This window comes from Plasmodium vinckei (genome assembly GCF_900681995.1).
Source record: "Plasmodium vinckei vinckei genome assembly, chromosome: PVVCY_11".
NCBI classification, from domain to species: domain Eukaryota; phylum Apicomplexa; class Aconoidasida; order Haemosporida; family Plasmodiidae; genus Plasmodium; species Plasmodium vinckei.
The window spans coordinates 1,239,984-1,265,977 of record NC_051303.1 but is presented as its reverse complement, the minus strand read 5'-3'; the positions used below and the strand labels follow the sequence as shown (position 1 = coordinate 1,265,977).

Sequence of the window (25,994 nt, the reverse complement as noted above, 5' to 3'; positions counted from 1 at the left end):
ATCTATGAGAAAATGCTCATGGACAAAAACACTAAAAAAATATCATTAATATGTTTAAGTATACAGTATTACCCACACACTATATAAATGCTTATATATACCCTAAAATAGTGTCGTATGTGCTAATATAACATGCATATCTATAAAGACATACGGTAAAATACACGTTTCCATAATCACCATATCTTATGTAATGCTCGGGAATAAGCACATTAATTTGTTTTTAAAAACAATAAAAAGATATATAAATCAATATAATAAGACAAAATAATTTCAATTAAAAAATATAAAGGAATACAAATACAAATAAATAGAATTAATAATTTATATAAATTCATTTATTATAGCATCAAATTTTTCATCGTCACATACATGTAGGTTATTCGATAGCAACAGATGAACAATTTCTGTATCGTATAATTCTAATATTGTTTTTTTCGCACTTAAAATATATTTAATTTTGCAAAAAAGTAATAAAAATAATATTCTGTTTTTTTTTAAGCTTATTAAGCAAACTGGGTCATCATCAGATATTTTTAAATAAGTATTTTCTTCTTCTACAATCATGTTTTTCGGGTCAAATTCATTATCTATAAAAGCAAAAAAAAAAGTATGCCCATAATGTTAGTTTATGTTTGTAAAAAAAATATTATTTCTTATAGGTAATACCACATTCCTGCAATTATGTATAAAAAACATGCACATACCTTTATAATCTTCCAGAATAAAAGATAAACTATTTTGGATAAAGATAAATTTTTCATGAATAGCATTTCTTTCATCATCATTTAATTTTTGTTTTTCTAGTATATATTCCAAAATATACTGATTTATGTGATAAAATAAATAGTCAATAATACGTAATATAATGTCTTTATGTATTGATTTACATAAATCTCGTATTTGAAAAAAATCAAAAATCACATTAGCTATTTTTGAAGTATGTATCAAAAAATTATCTTCCATCACATTATTATTTTGTTTTAATAATTTGTATATCTGTTCTTTGTAAATATTAACAAACATATTTTTAAAATTTTCTAAATTTATGTAGAACTTATCAATATATAAATGCATATTTTTAAATATGCTTATTTTGTTTACACATAAGAATTCTATATTTTTTGATAATTTCAATGTATTTTCTTTTTCATCAATTTCTTGTATTTTTTTATTTATTAAAAATTCATCCTTATATACAGATGAATTATTTTTTGCGGATTTATTATCATCACATCTATTATATTTTTCTTCATTAGTAATACCATCAATTATTTTATTTTTTGTTATTATATCTTCATAACACATATTATTATAAACTTCTTTATTTTCATCATCCAAATTAGTGGAATACATTTTCATGTTTGTGTTAAATGTGTCTATATATTGTTTTTGAAAAATGTCGTTTTTTTTTATGTGATCCATTTCAAATATAATTTCGTTTTGATTTATATAAAAATTGAATAACTCTTTATAATTTAGATAAACATCATAAATATTTTCAAATATTTTTTTTAAAAATATATTATTATTAATTATACATAACAAAAACTCTTTATTATTTAAATTCGAGACTGATGAAAAACGGAAAATAAAATAAGAATAGCTTAAGAACAAATTATAAATATATTTTATAACTTTATAACAAAATAATATTAAATTAATACTAATAATGTATTTTATTTTATCTTCGTTCATATTTTTCTCCTTTTGAATATTAAGTAATAAATTTATGGAGAAATGGATAATCTGATAAATTTCAAACACTATAAATAGAATTTTTTTATGAATATGAATACAATCAATATTATTTGTTTTAATCATTATATTTATACTATTTTGATTTGAATCTTGTGATACAGTATTTTTTTTTTCATCATCTTCTGTGTTTGTTATATTTTCCCTTTCATTAAGAGTATCCTTTTTTTTTTCATTATTTTCATCTTTTCTATTTTTGGATCGTTCTTTATTATTTATTAATTCGTCTGAATTCATTTTTTTTGTTTCTTCTTTTATAATGTCTTTTAAAAGAATATGGTTTTTTTCAACCCAATTTAACACATCCTCAAAATCGAGATTTTTTACATCCTTTAAATTGTAATTACTTCCTTCGGTATTATCAAAAAACAGGCTTAACAAATAGTTATCTGCTTTTTCGTCTATTAAAATATAATCTTGTTCATCCTTATATAAAAATATATCATTTAGTATAGAATAAGCATAATTAATGTAATGAAAAAAATTATTTTTTAAAATTTCATTAATTAAAAGATAAAATTTGTCTTCTTGTTTCCACTTGTAAATATAATACACATTCAAAATATCTTTTAAGTTATTTCGTTTCATATTAATTTCATGAAAAAATAAAAACATATTTTCATTTAATTCTTTATTTAAAATATATAGTGGGAATATTTCTTTGTCTCGTAGCACATTATCATCATTGTTTATATTTTTAATATATTCATATTTCCTTTTTAATTTCTCTTTTATATTACATAGCTTTTCTTCGGTATCCTTAAAATCGTATTCGTATTCGTTAAAATAAACTTTATTGCACTTTTCTTCATTTTGCATATTTTCAAAATAAAAATTAAAAGAATTTACTAACTCTTCGATATTGAATTCTCCTTCTATATCTATATCTAATTTTTTATTTTTTTTTTCATCTTTTTTTATAGAAAATAATAATTCGGCAATATTATAAAATTCTAATAGCCCTTTTGATAACGCCAGGAAAAAATCATCCTTTTCTACACCTATCGAAGAAGAGCCATCGTTATTTTTTGTCTCATTTTGATTTTTATCTAGATTGACAATATTAATATTAGATCTGGGCATTCTTTCCTTTAAACCGGTGTTGTATATATCATTTTCAACAACTCGGTTTTTATTTGATTCAAATGAGGAAAGAGAATTCTCGCCATATTTTAATATTTTTTGGCTACACTCATTATTAGCACTATTAGTTGACAAGATAAAGCAATTAAAAAACTTTTCGATGTCAATAAATATAAAATCATCTTTTTCAGTTATATAATCGTTTAAGCTAATATCGCACCATGAAATATTTATTATTTCTTTTTTTGGTGGTGTAACCAATTTTATATTATCCATATGTTCATTTTCTTCAGAAAATATATAACTTTTATAATTTTTATAATAATTAAAATAGATATTTGGTGATGATTCTATCCCAATTTTCTTAATCACATCTGAAACACATTTTTTAATATTTTTATATGTTAGTGAATTTATAAGTTTAATAGGAGGTATATTATTAATTACATCTTTTGGGTTCAGATTTTTTGTGATACAATAATATAAAACCATTAATTTAACTATATTAAAAAATAGATGACTTTTTATTATTTTTAAATAATAATTATGTTTCTTCAATATATAAGCAAAATACCAAAACATATCATATGTTATTTTTTCCTCATTTTTATAAGTATCAGTTGAAAAAATAGAACTTCCATTTAAATATATGTATTTATATATTTTTATATTATTATCAAAGATAAACATTTTATTAAAAATTATGTCAATCATATTCTTTAGATTATTTAATATACCTTCATATTTACATTTTGTTTCTTTTATAAATTTTACTTTATTATTATTACTATCACTTGTTGACACACTTTCATCAATAAACAGTTTTTTTATTTCATCCATTAATTTAATTTCAACATTTTTATCAGGTTTTCTATTAAAGGAGTTTGGCTTACTATATTTGATGCTATCATCGCCTATTTTATTTCCTGGCTTATTTATGTTGAATTTTTCATCATTTGATGGAGCTAATATTTTTTCCTTTGGGATATCTTCTATAATTTCATTGCTTTGAACATTTTCTTCCCTTTTCATTTCATTTTTGCCTTTTTCATTAATATCTTCATTTAAATAATCAGAAGACCTATTCTTGACATATTTAAATATATATTTTATTATCAAAAAATGTGTCTTACAATTTCTTAAATACATTAATGATTCACCAATTTTTAATTGTTTATAACTTTGTTCAGATTTATCAAGAAAATCCGTAAAATTTTTTAGACATGTAAAGAAATTTTTTAAAAATAACAAAGAACAATACATCTTTTTCTTTTCTTTCTTTGACATATATAATTCATACAAAGGGGCATTTTTTTTGAAGCTCGTTTCTATATTTCTCATTTCCTTATTCAAATTTTCTAGCATTAAAATGTTTTCATTATAATCATTTTTTATTTTATTTTTGTCGATAAAATTTTCTAATTTTTTTGTTCTGTCTACAATTTCGTTATTAAAACGATTAATCAGTTTATCTAAATCTTTTATATCAACATTTTTCGTATTTTGAAGTACCTTTTTTACATTTATTATATTCTTTATGTTTTTAGAAGTTTTAAGTGGTGAATCTACTGAATGCCCTTTATATTTATTTTCCTCTTTCTTTTCAATTTTTAATTTATTTTGAGGTTTTATTTCATCTTCTTTTACATTTCGTGCTTTTTCAAAACTAATTATATTGTTATGATATTTTTTATCAAATCCTGTTTGCTCCAAATTTATATCATTGTTCACTTTTTTTTCATTTAAATTATTTCTATTAATATTTTCAAATATGTTTCTAATATCATTTTTTGTATTGTCACCAGAGTTTTCATTTACATTTGTTTTATTTATAAAAGAACTCAAATAATTTATAGAATTATTTCCAAGAAAATTATCAAACAGATTTTTTATTTCTGACTCATTTTTTTTTTCTTCTTTTTTTGTGGTTGTGTTTTCTTTAATCTTTTTACTCAATTCTTTTAATTCATTCATAATTTTATACTATTTCATGTATGATTTATTATATTTTTTTTTAAGATAAAGGAATATGAAAGGGGTTAAATACAAAAAAGAAATGAAGTGGTATTTCCTCTATTCTCAAATGCATGATTATTCAACCTTTCAAAGTGTAAAAGTATATACACAATACATAAATACACTTTATGTAATATACTATTATTACATACTACTAAAAAATTTTTGGTGAATGTGCTAAACATTTAAGTTAATACACAAATAAATTAAGATATATACATATAATGTCATTTCTTGTTTTGTAAGAAACTATTTTTCTCTTTGGATATTATTTTTGTAATTTTTTTTTACTATAATAATCTTTAATTAAAAATAAATAAACACATTGTATTGATATACTATCAATTTTTGTGCTACGTTTAGCTAGTGTATTTTTTGTATATATACATTTAACTGTAAGCAAAATATATATAATGGGTTTATAAAAATTATTTTATATTAATTTTTCTTTTTTGTTTCATTTTTAGAATGAGAAAAAAAAATTATATATAATAATATATATACATAGAATATTGGTATTAACAACGGAGCTTATAAATAATATAGCCATTGATATTTATTTATTGTATATATCAATATATGCCCTTTTAATAAAATACAAACAAAAAATAATATTATATGCATTTTTTTCGATATTATTTTTATTTTATTTATTCCTATAAGATTAATTTACAAAAACATAAATTATTCAAATTTTTCCATATAATTAAATTTGTATATATATATATAAGTCGCCTGTTATTATAAAGTATGCCATTATAAATAAAAACAATTTTTTTAAATAAAAAAAAAATATATATACATAATAAACAGTAGAATATCAAAGGAAACAAAATAACACCAACAACTGTAGAAACAATAATAGGAATAAATTAAATAATTGGAATAATATATATAAAATATCAGTTTTGTTTAAAATCCATATTTTTTTTTTTTGGTTTCCCATTTTTTGTGTCATATGTTATAGCCTATACTGATTATAAATTATATTTTACAAATTTACTATGATTTTTATTAACAGTTCGATGAAACTTGAATATTAATTTAATTGGTCTTCTTCATTAGTATTGTTATTTTTTATTTAATTTGTTTGGTGGAGATATAGTATAAAAAAATGAAAAAAAAAAATTATGTTCCCGTTGATACAAGTAAAGTTAAGTTTGTTGAAGGATCTGAATCAGAGGATATTGAAATAGAAGAAGAAAATGATAGTGATATTGACAACAAACTATATGATGACAATTTAGTAAGTGACAGTAATGATGATAGTAATGACGAATCGATTAATAAAAAGTTGAAAGGAAAAAAAAGAAATAAAAATTTGTCAAGTGATGAGGAAAGCCAAGAGGATGATGATTTCGATGATGAAAATGAAGGAGAAGATTTAAGTGATGATGATGAAATGGAAAATGAAAATGTAGGAAATAAAGAAGACAACGATTTTATAAAAGTATCTTGGAAAAAAGATAAAAAAAATTATTATCAATATGAAAGTGATAATTCATCAAGTGATGATGATGATGAAAATAATGATGAAAGAATGAAAGAAGTTATTTATTTAAATAAAAAAGAAAAAGAAAATTTAAATGAAAATGATTTTGATCTATACAATATATATATGAATGAAAAAGATGGTATTTCCTCAAAAAATAAAGATGATGAAATAGATATTGATGAAAAGGAAAATGCTATTAAAAAACTAATCAATAATATGGCAAATGAATTAAAAGAAAAGAAAAAAGAAATAAATATAGATGAAAAAGACAAAAAGGATATTGAAGAAATGATAATAAGTGAACATCAAGAATATCAAATTATTTTAAAAGAATTATCTCTAAATATTGAAAAAGTTTTTAATGAAATTAATGAAAATCAAAAATTATTTCAATTTAAAAATATTAATGAAAATGATGTTAATCCATCCGATATTAATAAAAACACCTTACTTTATCTTAAGAAAAAAAACGAAACAATGCTTACATATATTATATATATTACTTATTATGTTTTTTTAAAAGTTATGAATTGCTATAGCCATAATCATCCGGTCTTAGATAAATTAATATACATTAACACAATCATTTCAAAAACAAATGAATTAGATAATAAAATAAAATTCAAAATACAACAACTTAATAAACTTCCAAAGCGACAATTGCAGGAGTTAGATATAACCAACTCAGACGATGAAACAGAAACAACAAATATGAAGAAACATTCGACTAGAGGCAAAAAAAGTGTTGATACTGAGGATGAGGAGGATGACGAATATGAAGATGAGGAAGAAGAGGTCGAGGAGGAAGAAGATGAAGAAGATGAAGATGATGAAGATGAAGATGATGAAGAAGAAGATGATGAGGATGAAGATGAGGAGGATGAAGATGAAGAAGAGGAGGAAGAAGAAGAAATTGAAGGGGATAGAAATAACAAAAACAAAAAATATAAAGTTAGCAAAAGTATTATAACAGAGTATACTGACAGCCATATAAGGGAAAAAATGAAAGAAGAAAAAAAAAAGCAAAGAGAAAAAATGAAAAATGAAAGAAGCATATTTTTAAAGGAAATAAAAGACATGGTGTCAAATAAACCAGAAAAGATCGAAGAAGAAAATTACTTAAAAAAATTGGAAGAGAAATTCACAGATTTCGATGATAAAATTTTAAAGAAAAAAATGAAAATGTTGAGCAAAAAGAAAAATAGAATGAATAATTTAAGTAATGTTGGTATGACATCAAATGATTTATTGAAATTTGTAGAATTACCTGAAATGAACAATGAAAATGATAATACCAGCTTTCATGAAAATAAAATATTTAGGAATAATATTAATAAAATAAAACAAAAGAATAAAAACAAATTAATGAATAATAATGAAAATGATGATTTTGTCTCTTTTAAAAAGTTTAATAAAATCCAAAATAAGAATAATTCTTACGATAATAAAGAACAAAACCCATTGAATAAATATTCATTTGGAAAAAATATGCATGATGAAATAGACGACGAGAATATTAAAAACATGCTAAAGTTTAAAAAAAATAGAAAAGAACAAAGAAAAACAATTATGGATAAAAAAAATAAAGAAATAAGAAAACAACTAGTTGATGAAGAAAATGAAATAAATGATAGGAGAATGCCAAATAAAAATATTATACAAAACAAAGGTTTAGTAAGAAAAAGAAAATCAACTGATGGTAATGCAAGAGTTCATAATAAACTTAAGTATATGAAAAAGATGAAGACATATAATAGTCAACACCCTAAATTCAAAACTCATGATAATAACTATGATGGAGTAAAGAAAGGAATAAACCCATACTTAAAAAAATCTATAGATATAAAGTAAAAATATATAAAATTTTTTCCTTTTTATATTTTTATTTTTTTGTCTCATAAAATATTACGAATAATTCATTAAAATGCTACTTTGTTTATAATGTGTGTATGCATTTCTTAATTTTTTTAATATCATAAAATTTATACTTTACATAATCTAATTTTATAACCTTAAAAGAAAAAATGTTTTAAATTAATTTTTTTTCAAAATATTATATATACATATAATATCGTATATGCATTATGTATATACTAAAACTGTTTAGCTTAATCTCATGTTTTAATTTATTAGCATATTACTTTATATTTTTTGAAAAGGTGTAATAAATAAAAAACTTATGTTCTTATATGAACACCAATATTATAATAAAATAAATAAAAACAAATATTAATAAATTCATGAACGAATAATGAAATATTCCCATTGTTACATTCATTTGAATGCTATCGTTTAATATCCCATACTGTTTAGTTTATTTCTATGCGTTTATATAATATCTTTGTGAAATTAAATAAAGGGAGATCAAAATATATTATAAAACAAAGATAAAAAAATTATAATAAAATGAAATAGTGTTTATGCCAAATAACCATCATTACACTAATCATCTTAAACACAAACTGTGTGTATATTATAAAATAAAAACATGTAACAATAAAAATGTTTGACAAATTAGAAATCAAAACATTTGGAATATAAATAAAAAAATATATATAATGGAAAATTGAAAAGATAAAATGATTGAAGATATATAAATAAAAATAAATAAATATAAGAATGTAATGCTATGATAAATACGTCAATCCATATATTCTTCATACGTCATACCATTTTTGTATTATGAAAAAAATGTATATATATTTATTTATGCGCTCTTTGGAGTGTATTCGTTATTTTTAAATTTTTATAATATATTTTTTTTAGATTTATTTTATTATTTTTTTTATCAAATAAAATGACTAAAAATGTTTATATACTATTTGTTTATATAGTTTACGTCTTTCTTCATATGTTTTCGTTATCCCTAAGAATGCAAAAAAATTTGTTTAAATATATCACACCTATTTCAAAGAAAATAAATTTAACTAGAATAAAAAAGGTCAAAGCTTTCAGAAAAGAAAGAAAACAGAAAAATATCCACGTTTTCAATGATGCTGTCAACAAATATATAGGTATGCATAAACAAACATAATTTAAAAACTATATATTAATCTATAAAAAACAAAAGGGAAGGAAATATGTTATCCCTTTCTATATCGTTTTGCATTCATTTGGATGCTGATATATTTTATATGCCATATTTTCTTCATCTTATTCTCGTTGTCATATTTCATTTATTCCCATAATATTTGTAGGTTTCGATGCATTTTTTAAAAAATTAAACAATGTATCAAGCAGCCAAGACAAACTAAATTATATTAACCTGCTGCATAAAATCATTGAGGATAAAAAATGTGAGTATTTCCTTTTCAGTAACAATTATATGAGAACTATTATATACATTTTAAATGAAAGACTTTTAACGATTAGAAAAAATGAATATCAAAATGACGCCACCGATTATCAGATAATTTACAAACTTTTATTAATATTTAATAATTTGACAAAATATCAGAATTTTTACCATGTAATACTAAATGACTATACACATAAAAATGTAAAAATGTCCTTAATATATATTATTATGAATATTTTAAATGAAAAAGGAAATAAAGAGACACATAAAGAAGCAAATTCTGTTTTTGATTATCTTACTTCCTTTTTTAAAAACACTGATGAAACTCCAAAAAATTATATAGATCAAGATCATATTATAGATGACCAAATTAAAAAAGAAAATGATATTAAGAAAAAAAGTGATATAGAAGATATTAAAAATAAAATTTTCCATTTAGGAAAAAATATTTTATTAAAAGTAAAAGAAGAAAAATTAAAAATAGAAAATAAATTAAATGAGCAATATAATAATAATGACAATATTTTAAAAGATCAACCATATGCAAAAAGACAATTAGAATATTATCAATTAGGACAAAACGATATAAGCTTACTAGAAGAAAATAAAAATGGGAATTCTGATGATATTGAAACGATAAAGTCGGATCATACCAATCATCCTCATTACTTTAACAGCAACAATAAGGATAATAATACCTATAAAGATTACACTAATAGTACTAGTCAATTAAACTATTTTAATGAAGATTTTAATAATGATGATTATAAGAAAATGAAAAATGACCAAAAAAATGGTAGTGAACAAACAGAAAATTCCATTGTTAATTATACAGAGCAAAACGATACTTCATTTCAAAATAAACAAGATGAAGAAATGAAATATAAAAATATGGACAAAAGAATACATGAGATAATAAAGGCGTCAGACGATAATATTACATTCGTGCCTTTTTATTTTAATAAAAATTCTAAAGATAATATTTTAACAAGTATAATTGTTAATTTTCAAAAAGATCAAAAGGGAATAGTGGTTTACAAAAGAAAGCATGACGAAGCAACGAATGAAAAAGTTAACGAAAAATCTGGGGAAAATAAATCTGAATATTTAATAGATAAAACGATTACAAAATTAAAGAAAAAAGGAATTGCAATTGAAAATATAGGAGATGATTATAATTGTAACAATTATTATGAAGTGCATGACAATTATGCCGAAGATGATACAGATATATTAAATTATGAAAGAAATGCAAATGATAAAAATTTTAATATAAAAGAAAATGATGAAGAAGCAGCATCAAATGGTTATTATAAAAATGGTGGCGAAGTAGATCAAAAAAGTGAAGGACAAAAGGAAAAAAATCACTTACGAACAAGAAATGAGTACGAAGGTGTAGATGGGGAAAATGGAGAAGAAATTTCCCAAAAAGAAAACGAAGAAAACAGTAAAACAAACCAAAATAACGAACTAAACGAATCAGATGAAATACTTGAAGAAGATGAATTGGAAAATGATTCGAAAAATAAAACAAATAATGAAAATGAATATGATGAAAACAATGTTAATGTAGTTTATGAGGATAATAATATTAATATAAAGGATATCAATAATAAGACAGATACAAAAATGGGGGGAAATAGCAACTTTTTAAATATGGGATTATTAATATTGGCTAAAAAAAAACCCTTATTAAAAGAAGTAATTCCAACCATTGAAAATGATAATAATAAAATGCCAACAAATAAAGAAGGTACTATAGAATCATTCGATAGTAATGATATTAATCATATAATGAATAATTCAATGTTCTCAGACAATATAAAAGGCATTCCAAATAATCCATATAATTATCTAAAAATCGATAAATTAGTAAAAAACATTGAAACAAACCTTAACATTTATAAAAAACGAGAACATAAGGCTAGCAATATTGAAGGGTATGATAAAATATATTTAAAATTTGATGAAAGACAAAATGAATCAGAAGAAATGGATAAATATGTACTAATGGGATATTTAAACTTTAATTTAGATATGTTAAAAAATTTTAAAATAAATAATGACGAGACTAATTTAGTGATGTCTAATAATTCTATTAATAATAGTAATCCATATTTACATTTAGAATTAATAAAGAATTACATCGAATCATTATTTAACTATATAGATATAAATAGTTACTTTACAAATAAGCTATTAAAATTATTATATGAAATGTTAATAGAAAATCGTAACTCGATAATTTACAATCTGTTTTATTATACTATTTTAAACGATGAAAATATGAATAAAATAATTGATATATTATCAAAAAGTGTAAGTAATAATTTAAATAAATCGAATATTACGTATGCGTTAAGAATATTATATATTTTATCTTTCCAACAGCATTTATATATTAATAATATAAAAGAGAAAAACAAAATAAATGAAAACTCTATGATTCTTTATAAGAATGTTGCAAAATATCTAGAAGATATAAAAACTGAAGATTTTATTAAAATTCTACAAAAAAATGAAAAATTAATTACAAGCTTAAAAAATGTGTCTCTATTTTTTGAAAATAAATACAAAAACCAAAATTCGTTATATATTCGTGATGACAAAAAAGAACAATTCTTGATAGACAATAAAATAGTTAAGAAAAAATTAAATAATATATATAATAGGCATTTTATATGTGAACAGAAGGACCTAATTATTATTAGGAAAACAAATATTATATTAAAAGCTCTAGGAGCTAATATGTTTGATTTATATAATGATATAATTTTTACAGATCGAGATCAAAAATCACATGAATATTTAATGAAAGAAAATAGTATCCAAAAAAATATTATTCATGATTACAATGATACAATTATAAATTTTGTTTCAAAATTTAAAAAATATTTTACTTTTTCCAATAATGAGAATCCTCCAAATGGTCAGGATAGTATTGCAAATGCTACACACACATTAAATAATAAAGACAATGAAAATTTAAAAACAGACAATAGCAAAACATGGAATAGCGGTCAAATAAAAAACAGTTATAATAACAATTATTCATCTGGCATTAATGAATATGAAGATAAAGTAAAAAATAACGTTTTAAACGACATGACAAACAAAACGAATGGCACAGATCATAATACTTCCACTAGCATGGAAGAAGAAAACAAAAAGAAAAATTCGGAAAAAGAAAAAAAAATATACATATACAATATGAATAATAAAGAATATATAACATTCGATAAATTTAAAGAAACTCTAGTAAATATGAAACAAAAAAGAAAAAGAAAATTAAGAATCTTATGTCTTGATGGTGGAGGTATTAGAGGATTATTATCAATCGAAATTTTAAAATGTATTAATAGTCATTTAAAAAAAAATTTATTTGAATATTTTGATATAATATGTGGAACAAGTACAGGTGCCATCATATCTATATTAATAGGTTTAGAAAAAGCACATTTAAATGAAATCGAATTTTTATATAATTTATTAATTAATAAAATATTCCAAAAGGATACATATGCAGTTAGAAGTACTAGATATTTATTGAAACATTCATATTATGATTCAAGTGTGCTAAATAATATTCTAAATACATTTTTTAAAAATACGAAAATGTTCCATTATAATTCCGATTTTTTCACTCCATACGTATTTACAGTCTCAACACAAATGAATATTACACCTGTCCAACCTGTCATATTAAAAAATTATCATGTCAATTTAAATAGAATAACAGAATTAAACAAGCCAAATGAGCAAATGCTATATACAGCTAAAAAAGAAACAAGCGATATATTAAATCGTGGTTCTGCTTCACATAAATATGATGCATCTGAAAATATTGGAGATAATAGCAAAGTTGTGGATATAAATAATAGTTACTCTAAAGGTAATAATAATATAGATGCCATAAATCAAGAAGAAATTCAAAGTTATGCTAATTTAGACGATAACAAAAATTTACATGAATATTACAATAGTAGAGAAAAATTAAAAGACAACAATAAAAGTATAAATAATGAAATTCATATAAATAAAAATATTCATGATGTAAGCATATATAAAAGTTTTTATAATATTTTTGTAAAATATGTTTTAAGATGTACTACAGCTGCTCCTGGATTTTTTAATTTTTTTTCCTTTGATGATAATATATATGCTGATGGGGCCATATGTTTTAATAATCCTACTCTAATAAGTTTAAATGAAATGAAATTGATTTTTTATAATTATTTAAATAAAAAAAAAAATAATATATTTAATAAAATAAAATATTCAGTAAAAAAGGACATCACAAATGAACCAGAACAAAATGATGCAATAAATTTAAATGACTATATAGATTGCATAGTAAGTATAGGAACAGGAAAATTTCAACCAAAAATAACACACGAATATAACGACAATAAAGAGCAGGACACATTTTTAAGATGGGACGTATTATTAAAACAAATTGTATTCTCCATTACAAATACAGAACTAACTCATGATACATGTAATAATTTATTAGATAAAAATAAATACTTTCGATTTAATTGTTTTATTAACAATGTAAAATTAGACGAAACATCACCTGAAATTATTACTAAATTGAAACAAGTAGGAAAAAGATATTTTGAAGACGATAAATATAATCAACAAAAACTAATTCAATTAATAAATATATTAGAAGATAAAAAAGATGTAAATGAATATATACAAAACCAAAAAAAAATATGGAATCCTTCTTATATAGATCATATTAAATCAAAAATATATAACTTTTTTTTCCCAAAAAATAAAAAATCAATAAATAGAGAAGTATCTCCAATAGCTGAGTCTTCTCAAAATAGCAACATTAGCAAGGATGGAAGTTTGGACGAAAGTGAATCTATGAAAAATGAAAACCAAAAAAATACAAACTTATATAGTGACTTCAATTTTAATTTCTTGAATGATGATAATAAATTTGACATATCAAATATCGATGAAATTTTAGAAATAATAAATAGAAATAGTAATAATTTTCCACAAAGTAAAAATACACCAAATGGTTTTTTTCAATATTTTACTAATTTATTTTATAATAACAGTAATAATAAATTTATAAAAAAATTAGAAAATATGAACAAAAATAATATATTTATTAAAAAAAAAAGAGAACCAAGTAATTATGTTAATGTTACACCCAATACAGGTATTAGAGTTTTGTTAAATGAAATATATTTTATTTTATTAAAAAGAAATATTTATTTTCATACCGATCAAAATTGTCCAATTAATGGCAATCCTCCAAATGATTATGATATTAATATTCAAAAATACATTCCATACCCTCCCGATAAAAACAATCAGCTTTCACACATAAATGAAAGTGGAGATACATTAAAAAAAAATGAGCATAACGAACAAAATAGCATGGAAAATAATTCTAATAATAAAAGTATAAAGAAATCAGATTATTTTAACAATACCGATCCTAATAATACAAATATCATAAAAAATAATTATGAAGAAAATAATAATAATTATTTGTCCAAACTACCAAATAATAATAATGAACCCTGCTTATATAATGATGACACAAATTTACCTAACATTGTCGAAAATACAAATTTAATTAAAAAGAAGAATATTAAAGACATAATGAGTTCTTATAATGTTAACTACCAATTTTTTAAGTCAATTAATCCAGATTCACTCGAAATAAAAAAAAATATGATATTTAATGTGCTAAGAAATATATTTTTTAAAAATGATACATAGAAAGTACACGCAAATTACACAATATAATGATAATAATATATGTATAAATATGTTATGCTTTGCTTCCATAGGGGAGTTTATTTGTAAACTTGCATACAACATGTGTATGCATATTTTTGTTTTTGTATATGTAATTCGTAGAAATTTCTTTTAAGCTTATTTCAATTTTTTTTATAATACTACATTTTTTTTATTTGCGCATTTTTTTTTTAATTTTGTTAACATATTTTGTTCTATGATTGTTTAACAAATATGTAAAGCAAAATATTGTATACATATATATTTGTAATACCTATTAATAGCATTCTTCAAAATAGTTTGCCATATTCGTCTCTACATCGTTGTTTTTATAAGTGCTACATGTTTGAGATGTATTTATATATATATTTTTTTTGGTAACTTAATAAATCGTTAATTTCACATTATTTCCTCTAATTTATCAAAATTATAAAAATCACAAATGAAAAGGAATATTTTTATAGTTAATTTATTTCTTTCAATATTTTGCATTTTTGGAATGGATGGAATTAGCTCATTGCTTTTGATTTTTGGAAAGCGGCATCAACTGCTTCCATAACTATATAAAAGGGGTAAAAAATACCAAAATATTTATTCAAATTAATAACATAATATGTAAAATGATATACCCATAAAACATTATTAATATAAATGTCACGCACATATTCACAAAGATATACATATACTGATAAAATACATATTTAATTACCTCCATATTTGAAACCATTTTTTTCAAGGGTATATAAGGCCATAGCTGTAATGCCTCCTGGAGAGCATATGTTATCTTTTAATTGTTGGACTGGTTGATCAGATTCTTTAACCATTTTAACAGACCCTTTAAGAGTTTGTAAAACTAATTTTTTTGATAAATTTCGGTTTAATCCATTTTTAACTCCAGCATCAATTAAACTTTCTATAAATAAATAAACATATGCAGGCCCACAACCTGATATAGCTGTTCCTATATCCATGTGTTTTTCGTTTACTTCATATGCATCTCCACAGGAATTAAATAAATCATCCACATGTTTTTTATTTTGAGCATTCACATTTTTATTATAGCAATAAATAAATGTTCCTTCTCCAACTAAACATGGGGTATTAGGCATAACCCACACAATTTTAGCATCATCTCCAGCCATCTATACATATTAAATATATACACAATTTACAAATGTATAAAGAAAATATTGAAAATGTTGAAAACTTTACGCACAATAAATAAACTTATCGTTCATACACTTCTCATAACATAATCATTATGTTTTTTTTTCATACTTGTTCCAAAGTTTTGATCTTTAATCCTCCGCAAATGGATATTAGCAACTTTGATGCCAAATAGGGCTTTACATATAAACAAAGATAAAAAAAGTAAAAAATTAAGTTAGTAAATAGAAAAATGAATAGATTAAGACGACATCATAAGGCTCGTAATGGTGTCTCAAGTCAATACATTTTCATGTATAAATATTTTTAAAATTTGTAAGCATAACATAAATACCTTAATATCACTTAAAACCGAACTGGCCATATCTGGTTTAACTGCACATATAATTATATCGCATTTTTTGGCAACCTAATTTGAAAAAAAAACACATAAATATATTTTATTTTCAAATTTTATCATATTTTTATAATTTATTAAATAAATGCAATTTATTATACCTCTACATTTGAATTCACATAAACAAAGTCGGTATTTTTTTTTGATGGGGAATAATAATAAATATTTTCCTTTTTAATTATATTGGAATTAGACATTCCATTTGCCAATGCTAATCCCATTTGTCCTAGACCTAAAAATCCTACATAAAAATAAACAAAAAATAATTTACATATATAAATTTCCTGGAATATATTATATTAATAATTTCACAATAATATTATATTAATAATCTCGCAACAATATTATATTAATAATCTCGCAATAATATTATATGAATAATATATTAGAATAATTCTTTAACTTATTCATCTTTAAGGATATAAATATGTTAATATCACGAAGCACATGCTTAGAGAAAAAATATATAACTTACCTAATTTTATGTTTTCCATTTTTAGAATATTTTTATATAGAAGAGAATATATTTAAAAATAGGGTGTCAAAAGAAAGGTATGAAAAAGAAAAAGAAATGAAGAAAGAAATACTTGTATAGTTTTCTATATTATTGAATATATAAATGTTTACAAAGTTTATTTAATTATAAATTTTAAGTTAAATAAATGCAAATCAATTTTAATTAAAAATAATATATATATAAATGAAACAATCGGGATATGTAATAATATTGTATTTTATTTACATGATTTAAAGTATTTTCCCGGTGTTTTTATTAGAATTGTTTATAATTATCAGTGCTAATAATATACGTAACCACAGAAAGTTCCTATCTATAACCATTGCACACATATTATTCTAATTATATTTAATTATTGTAAATATTATTTGCTTATATTTACCATATTTCACTAATACAATAAGAGAACATAATTATTTTCCATTTTTTTTTTAAATAATAAAAGGGATAATATATATAATTTATACAGGATGGGGAAAATGTGAAATAATTAAAACGAACATATGAACTTATTCTTATGCTAATATTTCATTATATTTTTATTTTTGTTATTACTATATTGGATTAATTAATATAATGCAATTTAATTAAATAGTTTAGTATACTTATATAACTATATTTTCACATTATATATATATAATTAGATAGCTATATTATCTATTCTATAATAACTCATCACCAATAAAAATAATTAAATAGGTAAAAAATGTATTTATTTTTTTAATTAAGTTTATATAGGTTGTAAAAAATATATTATGTGGACGGGAAAAATGTTATTCGTACGTTCACAATTATAAGAGCATACCCATATTAATCTCCATAATTATATGGAAATAGAATGGGAAGAAATAATAAATGCATACAAAAATATACACACATATGTAAATATACAATATATGCATGTACGTGCGTACATATGCATTCTTATGAAAGAGATATGAACAATTCTTTCAGGGGCATGCTCTGACTATTGTTATTAATATCATTTAATTTTTTGTAAATATATATATGAATTAAGTGGAAAAAATAAAAGATCAAACAACTACAATTGTATAAGTGCCTATAATTACGTATACCCCTATATTGGCATGTCAACGTAACATGGGGGCACAATTGATAATATTTATTTTTTATCTGCATACAACTGTATCGTCGATCTTTAAAATCATCATAACAGTTTCTGTTGCTAATTTAATTGCTGTTGATGTTACTAATAATGGTTGTATAACATTTTCATCAATCATATTTGATATAGTACCAGTCCTTATATTAATTCCATAATATTTATGGCCTTCTGCATGTTTATTTCTTAATTCTGTTACAATGTGTAATGGTGACAATCCTGCATTTTCAGCTAAGGTATAAGGTATTAATTCTAAAGCATCTGAAAATGCTTTAACACATATCTGTTTTGATCCTTTTAATGTATTTGCCCATTGATATAATTTTTGAGATAATTCCATTTCTGGTGCAGCTCCACCAGGTAATATAGCTCTTTCTTTAACTAAACTTCTAACGACACACAATGCATCATGTAATGACCTTTCTGCTTCATCTAACATCATATTGTTAGATGCTCTTACTAAAACTGATATAGTATTTTTTGATTCTACACCTGTAATTTTAACAATTTCACCATAGCCTACTGATTCGGTTACAACATTTTCTGCATAACCTAATTTATCTGGAGTAAAATAATCCAAACTAGCTACAGGAACACAATTACATGTTTTTGATATAAATTCAATGTCTTCTCTTTCGATATCTTTAATAACCATAATTTTTGCTTTAGCTAAAAAATCTAATGCTAAATCATTGACTGCATCTCGTAATATACTTTTTTGTATTAATAATAAATTACAGCCAGTACTAGCTATTTTTTTTACCATTTTAGCTATTATCATTCTTTCTTCTCTTAATAATCTATCCATACTATTATAGTCTTTTACTACAACAGTATTATCCATATCTGTTTTGGGTAAAGATAGGCAAAATTGAATTAAACCTATTTTAGCTTGAGATAAATTTTTTATTCCATATGCTTTTTTGCATATTTTATTACTTGTAAATATTAGTCCATCTACTATTTCAGTATCTTCAATAGTTCCACCTAATTTTTTTACAATTCTTATATTATTCAAATCGACATTTTTATCATTATTTATATCAGTAATTTTTAATATAACATCTACAGCTATTGGGGCTAATAATGAGGAGTTATGTGAAACGACTTTCGAATTTAATGATGTTATAGCATTTTGTATTAGCATATTTTTATCATTTAAATCAATTGGAATAGACATTTCTCTTAATATTTCTAAACTTTTTACTGATGCTTCAAAAAAACTTTCTGATATTTTTTGACAATGAATATTTTTATCCAATAAATTTTTGCATACACTCAAAAGTGACCCACACATAACAACAACAGAAGTAGTACCATCTCCTGCTTCTACATCTTGTGCTTTACTTAGTTCAACTATCATTTTTGCTGTTGGGTGAGCAACTGCCATTTCTTTCAAAATGGTTGCTCCATCATTTGTGATTATAACACCTCCCTTTCCATCTTCAATCTAAAAAAATATTTTTAAATATCAAAGATTATAGGAATATTTGCAAATAATATGAAAAAGTAATTAATTTAAACTAAAAAAACAATATAAATACATTTATATTTCTATGTTAGCATGCATATATAATAACCATTTTATCCATTCCTTTGGGTCCTAAGCTTGTTCGTGTTACATCAGCTACAGCTTTAGCTGCCAAAATATTCATTTGCCTTACATCGTTTTGTTTTTCATTTCTGTTTAAGTTTTCTGTGGTTTTACCCTCTGAAAAAGAAAAATAAATAAGTTACAATGAATAGATAATTAGTGTACATATTTCATTATATATAACTTATAAAAAGGATAAGAAAATATTCGTGTTTCATTAGAAGCTAATAAATATCATGTATTTTGTAAGTATATAATTCAGTTATAAAATAAAACAATTTGAATATTATATATGCATAAATATTTGTTATATTATTTTCTGGAAAGTGTGTATATGAAGAAACACATACATTAATAGAAGGTGTGGGTAAAAAAAAAATATATATGCATACATAAATAAGTATATTAATAATATATATATCACATGGAATGTATAGATTATGTATGTAGATTTTATAATGTTTTTTCATTTTTAAAGTGTTTATCATTACTTGCTACTTCAGCCATTTTGAATTATCTTATATAGATTTGTGGTTATATTTCTATTATTCCTATAATATTTATATGTATATAATTATTTATGAAGTAAAAAGTATGAAAAAATTATTTTAATTATTGTTAAGACGTATTAAAGTAATTTCTAACTACCCCCAAAAAGTAAATAAATAAATTTTGAAAAACACTATATATTTTACAAAAAATTTCCTTTTCACATCAAAAAAAAACGTATGCATATAAATTAAACACGTTTTATATAAAAAAAATAATAAATTACATATACAAAAAATTAAAATAAATAATTATGGAAAAGTCAAATACCAATTTTCATATTAAAATATTTTTCTCTACTGCACAAGGGTTTTATGGCGTACATTCAGACCTACACGTATAATCCATAAATATTTTATATAATATACCCTGTACTACATTAAATGGGGAAATATATATATACTTATATTTTTTTCTATACACTTGTTACATAAAGAAAAAATTTTGTGATATGAATAAAAATATATATTTTCATATTAGTTCATTTATGTATATGATATTATTTTTCCACTATTGTATTTTTTTTTATGTTTTATTTTTTTCCTTATATATAGAAACAACCCCCCCAAAAAAAAATACAAATAATAACATATAAATATAATATGAGGGTACAATAAAAAAAATCTTTAAACAACTAAACGAAAACTGTTATTGATACGCCTACCTATATATCTACATTTGTAAATTTCAAAATTGGAATAATATATTATATTTAAAAAAAATAATAATTATCAAGAAATTAGTGATTAATCGTCTACATATCATTATTTGAAGTATTTATATATACTTGTATGTATACATATATATTTATTAATTTATTTTTAAACATATTTTTGAATTTATATGGATTTTATCTTTTATTTTTTTTGCAAACAACATGATAATTTGTAACTATTTTTAAAATATCCCCTTTTAAATATCATGATTATTGTTTGACATTTTGATTTTAACATATACCAAAAAAAGGGAACATAGTAAATTCGTATATCCATATGCAAAGAAGAGGTCAGTAATTTCAGGCACGACTACGGCAAAAAAGGAGACAAATAATACAAACAATCACAGTATATTAAAATATTTAATATAAGAAGTAAATAAAAATATGGTGGCAGGTAAGGGATCACCTATGCCCCTAAAACTTAACGATATATTTGCACAAGAAACAACTCAGGAAGCATCAAAAAATGAAAATCATAATGCAAATGGAAGCAAGAAAAATACTAAAAACATATTAAATAAATACAGAATAACTGAATCAAATAAAAATGGAATAGTTAATATGCGTATAAAAAAAGGATTCTATATGAATAGTAAAAATAATAATATAAAAACTAAAGAAGTTAATGATCCAAATGAAATAGAAGATGGGGAATTTTGTAATAATAATACAAAAAATATTATAAATAAAAAAATATACAAAGAAAGTAATTTACTAATAGCAAATGGAACTTCGGGATTAATTGTACACAATGGAATAATATGTCTATCCAAAAAAGGAACTCAGTTATTTATTGTATCAAGCCTTAAGAGATCATATTGTATTTATGATCCCCATAAATTACGAAAGGCATATTCTTCAGGCTATTTTTCAGAAGATATAAAAAATTTATATATTTTTAACGGCTATGTTTATACTCTTTTTAATAAAAAAATTTATAAAATAAATGATACTGAAGAAAAAAAAATTTTTAATATGGATTGTCATAAATATAATATTATTGATCTATTAATTGTCTCGGATTATTTATTAACATACAGCAAAAAGGAAATAATAATTTGGGACGACTCCAAAAATGATGAACACCATTTTGTGACAAATTCGTATAGTGACGAAGACTCCAGTTATGAAGAAGAAGAAGAAATACCAGAAGAAAAGAAGGAAATTTTAGGAGACGAAATAGAAATGCCTGATACAACATCATTGGATAATGATGATTTGGAAAATAAAGAAAATAGTTTGGAAGATAAAAATTACCTTTATAAAATTATAACACTTTTTGATGACGAATCGTGCACTGAAATAAATAAAATTATTCATCCAGATGGATACACAAATAAAATTTTAATATTAACAAATGAAAATAAACTATATTTATATAATATTAATAAAGAAAAGATAATACATGAATACAATTGTATAAATAATTTAGATTTAAATGAACATAAGCATATTAAGATAATGTCCAAAGGAAATAAAAATGATGAAATATGCATAGTAACAACCCAAAATGAATTATATATAATACATATTGAAAAAGATGAAATAATATATTCAAAAAATATATATATGAATGATGATTTAATAAGCTGTATTAATTTTTACAATTATAAAGAAGATGGAGAAATGGTATCTGTTATTTTATTAGGTACTGAACAAGGGAAAATTCTTATGATAAATGAAAAAAATATACAATATTTTACATTAAGAAATGCTCATGATTATGTAAAAACGATTTTAGTTGCTCCAAATGGATACATATATAGTGCTGGATATGATAATAAAATTAATTTATTAAATTTTAATAAAAATCTATTTACTCTAGAAATTATGAAAAAACGAAATAGCTGTGTTGGAATTGTAAACAAAATCAAATATTTAGATGATGAAAATTATAAATTATTAGTATCAGCAAATTTATCAAATGGACTAAATGAAGGTAACTTATTTATAATCAGTCCAAATAATCCTGAACAAAATCGAGAATTCTCGTGGAGTAAAAAAATAAAAATTTTAAATAAAAATATAATAGATTTTGATATTAATACTAATAGACATTATGATTGGAATAACATTTTAATATGCTTGGAAAATTCTGATCGTGTTTTTCTTGGGTCTTCTTACAAAAAGGTGATAGAAAATGAATTTTTATCCTTACCACACGAGGTTATAGAGAAGGCACAAAGAGATCTAAATTTGGGTGAAAAAAAACAAAAAATGAATAACAACATTGGAACCGATGAATCAGATAATGATAACGAAAACTTACTTTTGCTTGACGGGAAAATTCATGTGAAGAATGTCATCGAACATGTAGAAGAGGATTATAAAATATATGATGAAAATAATAATGATTCTGATTATTTTTTTAATAGAAAAAAAAAAAAATATGCAACTAGTGTATTAATATCTACTTGTGGGCATATAGGTATTGTTGGTTATAATGATGGAGAAATACATTCATTTAATATCCAATCAACTACATATCGAAGTGAATATAAATTAAATAAATATTCAATTAAATCCAAGGCACATATAAATGGAGAAGTATTAAAACTATATTTATATGGTATTAATCATTTTGTTTCTGCTGTAAATTCTGAAGAAGATACATGCTTGAGGGTATGGAATATATATACTGGTGATTTAACTTATACATATAATATAAAAAATGAATGCAAACTAGAAGAAAACAACAACCCTGAAGAAAATATAAAAATTCAATCATTTTATCATTATAATATTCTTACAGTTGTTTGTTTGTCAAATAATAATATACTTATTTTAGATATTGAACAAAAATGCATAACTAGAAAATTAAAATTTTTATCTTCAGTTTCAAACGTAACATTTAGCAAAGATAATAGATTAATTTTATTTGCATTAGATAATAAAGTGCTATTAGTATATGAAATTATATCAAACACTTTTATTGATTATTTATCATTTAAAAATCATATTATATATATGATATATAACGATATAAATTTATATACAGCTCATCATAATAGTCCAAATTTTATTTATTCATTTACAAACAAAAATTTGTTTAATAATAATAATTATGTTGTTAATGATTATAAATTATTTAATGCAATGCCCTTTGAGCAACTTTCAGATTCAGAAAATGAGAAAAATAGTGAATATCCTTATCGAACCTGGAATTTAGATGAACTAACTATGAATACTGAAAATGCTGAAAATAATACTACACATTTGAATTATTCTGAAAATGATTCCCATTTGAAATCAAAAAATAAATATAATTATATAGATGTAGTACAACCATATGTATCTAGCGAAAATCAAATTAATAAAAATTTATTAACAATGTCAGGATTTACTATATCAAAAATAGCTTATTTAATATTTTTAGACAAGATAAAAGAAAATTGTAGGGTTGACGAAAATGTCAAAAAAAATGAAGATATTCCTTTTTTTCTTAGTGCCAAATTAGATAGCAACAATAATAATATAAACAATATAGAATATATTGATGAAAAAGAAGATGAATTTTTAAAAAATATTACAAAAGAAAATCCTATTAATGATCAAACGGAAGATAAAGCAGATGAAGAAATAACTGCTAATGATAAAGAGTCAGAACAAAATGAAAATGAAATAGAAAATAAACAAATTATTACAAAATCTACTCAAAAATCTAAACGCATAAAAAATAGCATCAAAGATGGCATCATTTGCTCAAAGTTGCAAGAATTGATTGGAAAAACTGAGAAATCTTATAATGGTAAATAACTAAATGATTATTAATATCCCAAACAATAGACAAAATATTTCTTTACTTTATTTTATACACAATTCTTTCATATAATTCCCACATTTTATATAATCCTCATTTAATTAATCTCTTTATTTATCAATTTTTAGAAACCTTGAAATATTTGAAGAGTTTATCACCATCAGGAGTTCATTTTAATATCTTATCTTTAAGTACACGACAAGAGGTAATTATATATATAAACATTCATTTAATAGTGCCACATTTAAATTGTCTTTTCCCTTAGCCATTTCATTAATATGTTTATAAACACGTAGTCATTATAAAGAATCATGTTTGACCATAATTCATCCTTTTTCTTTTCTTCGATTTTTATATTTTTGCAGCTTGAAAATATGATGAATTTCTTTGTTTATCATGTAAAGACAAATGATAACATAGACTTAATCCAATCATATATATTAATATTTTTAAAAGTAAGAAATTCATAGATATTCGGAATTTATTATACATCTTATACGGAATCAACTTACTTCCTTAAGTTGTATGGCTAAATTATAAAAAAAAATTATGTATAACCTCATTTTTTTCTTGACATTTTTTCTTAATGTATAGGCACATGGTAAAAAATTATTGAAAGCAAAGGACAAGAACTTACAGAATTCCACAAGAGTATTACTTCAAGAAGTTCAAAAAAATTGGTCAAACATTAACTTTTTATTTGAAAATATTATTTTTTTTATAAATTTTTTAACAAATATTCAAATGGAATAA

At 22.1% G+C, this 25,994-nt stretch overlaps 6 protein-coding genes across 6 annotated transcripts; 3 read left to right on the top strand and 3 right to left on the bottom strand.

Moving 5' to 3' along the window:
• Nucleotides 1-324: 324 nt before the first annotated feature.
• PVVCY_1103570 (conserved Plasmodium protein, unknown function) lies at nucleotides 325-4,815 on the bottom strand (the record flags this gene model as incomplete). Its single annotated transcript, XM_008626021.1, has 2 exons — nucleotides 325-590; nucleotides 708-4,815. The coding sequence occupies 2 exons, from the start codon at nucleotides 4,813-4,815 to the stop codon at nucleotides 325-327; spliced, it is 4,374 nt and encodes a 1,457-aa protein (XP_008624243.1).
• Nucleotides 4,816-5,971: 1,156 nt separating this feature from the next.
• On the top strand, nucleotides 5,972-8,203 carry PVVCY_1103560 (conserved Plasmodium protein, unknown function; the record flags this gene model as incomplete). Its single annotated transcript, XM_008626022.1, has 1 exon — nucleotides 5,972-8,203. One exon carries the CDS (start codon nucleotides 5,972-5,974, stop codon nucleotides 8,201-8,203), a length of 2,232 nt encoding a protein of 743 aa, XP_008624244.1.
• Nucleotides 8,204-9,149: 946 nt separating this feature from the next.
• Nucleotides 9,150-15,398, top strand: PVVCY_1103550 (patatin-like phospholipase, putative; the record flags this gene model as incomplete). Its single annotated transcript, XM_008626023.2, has 2 exons — nucleotides 9,150-9,366; nucleotides 9,550-15,398. The coding sequence occupies 2 exons, from the start codon at nucleotides 9,150-9,152 to the stop codon at nucleotides 15,396-15,398; spliced, it is 6,066 nt and encodes a 2,021-aa protein (XP_008624245.2).
• A 527-nt stretch (nucleotides 15,399-15,925) lies between these two features.
• PVVCY_1103540 (pyrroline-5-carboxylate reductase, putative) lies at nucleotides 15,926-17,474 on the bottom strand (the record flags this gene model as incomplete). Its single annotated transcript, XM_008626024.2, has 6 exons — nucleotides 15,926-15,975; nucleotides 16,126-16,558; nucleotides 16,695-16,760; nucleotides 16,918-16,992; nucleotides 17,082-17,221; nucleotides 17,456-17,474. The coding sequence occupies 6 exons, from the start codon at nucleotides 17,472-17,474 to the stop codon at nucleotides 15,926-15,928; spliced, it is 783 nt and encodes a 260-aa protein (XP_008624246.1).
• Nucleotides 17,475-18,627: 1,153 nt separating this feature from the next.
• Nucleotides 18,628-20,721, bottom strand: PVVCY_1103530 (T-complex protein 1 subunit delta, putative; the record flags this gene model as incomplete). Its single annotated transcript, XM_008626025.2, has 3 exons — nucleotides 18,628-20,070; nucleotides 20,201-20,331; nucleotides 20,706-20,721. The coding sequence occupies 3 exons, from the start codon at nucleotides 20,719-20,721 to the stop codon at nucleotides 18,628-18,630; spliced, it is 1,590 nt and encodes a 529-aa protein (XP_008624247.1).
• Nucleotides 20,722-21,865: 1,144 nt separating this feature from the next.
• On the top strand, nucleotides 21,866-25,994 carry PVVCY_1103520 (U3 small nucleolar RNA-associated protein 21, putative; the record flags this gene model as incomplete). Its single annotated transcript, XM_008626026.2, has 4 exons — nucleotides 21,866-25,229; nucleotides 25,370-25,446; nucleotides 25,607-25,696; nucleotides 25,836-25,994. 4 exons carry the CDS (start codon nucleotides 21,866-21,868, stop codon nucleotides 25,992-25,994), a joined length of 3,690 nt encoding a protein of 1,229 aa, XP_008624248.2.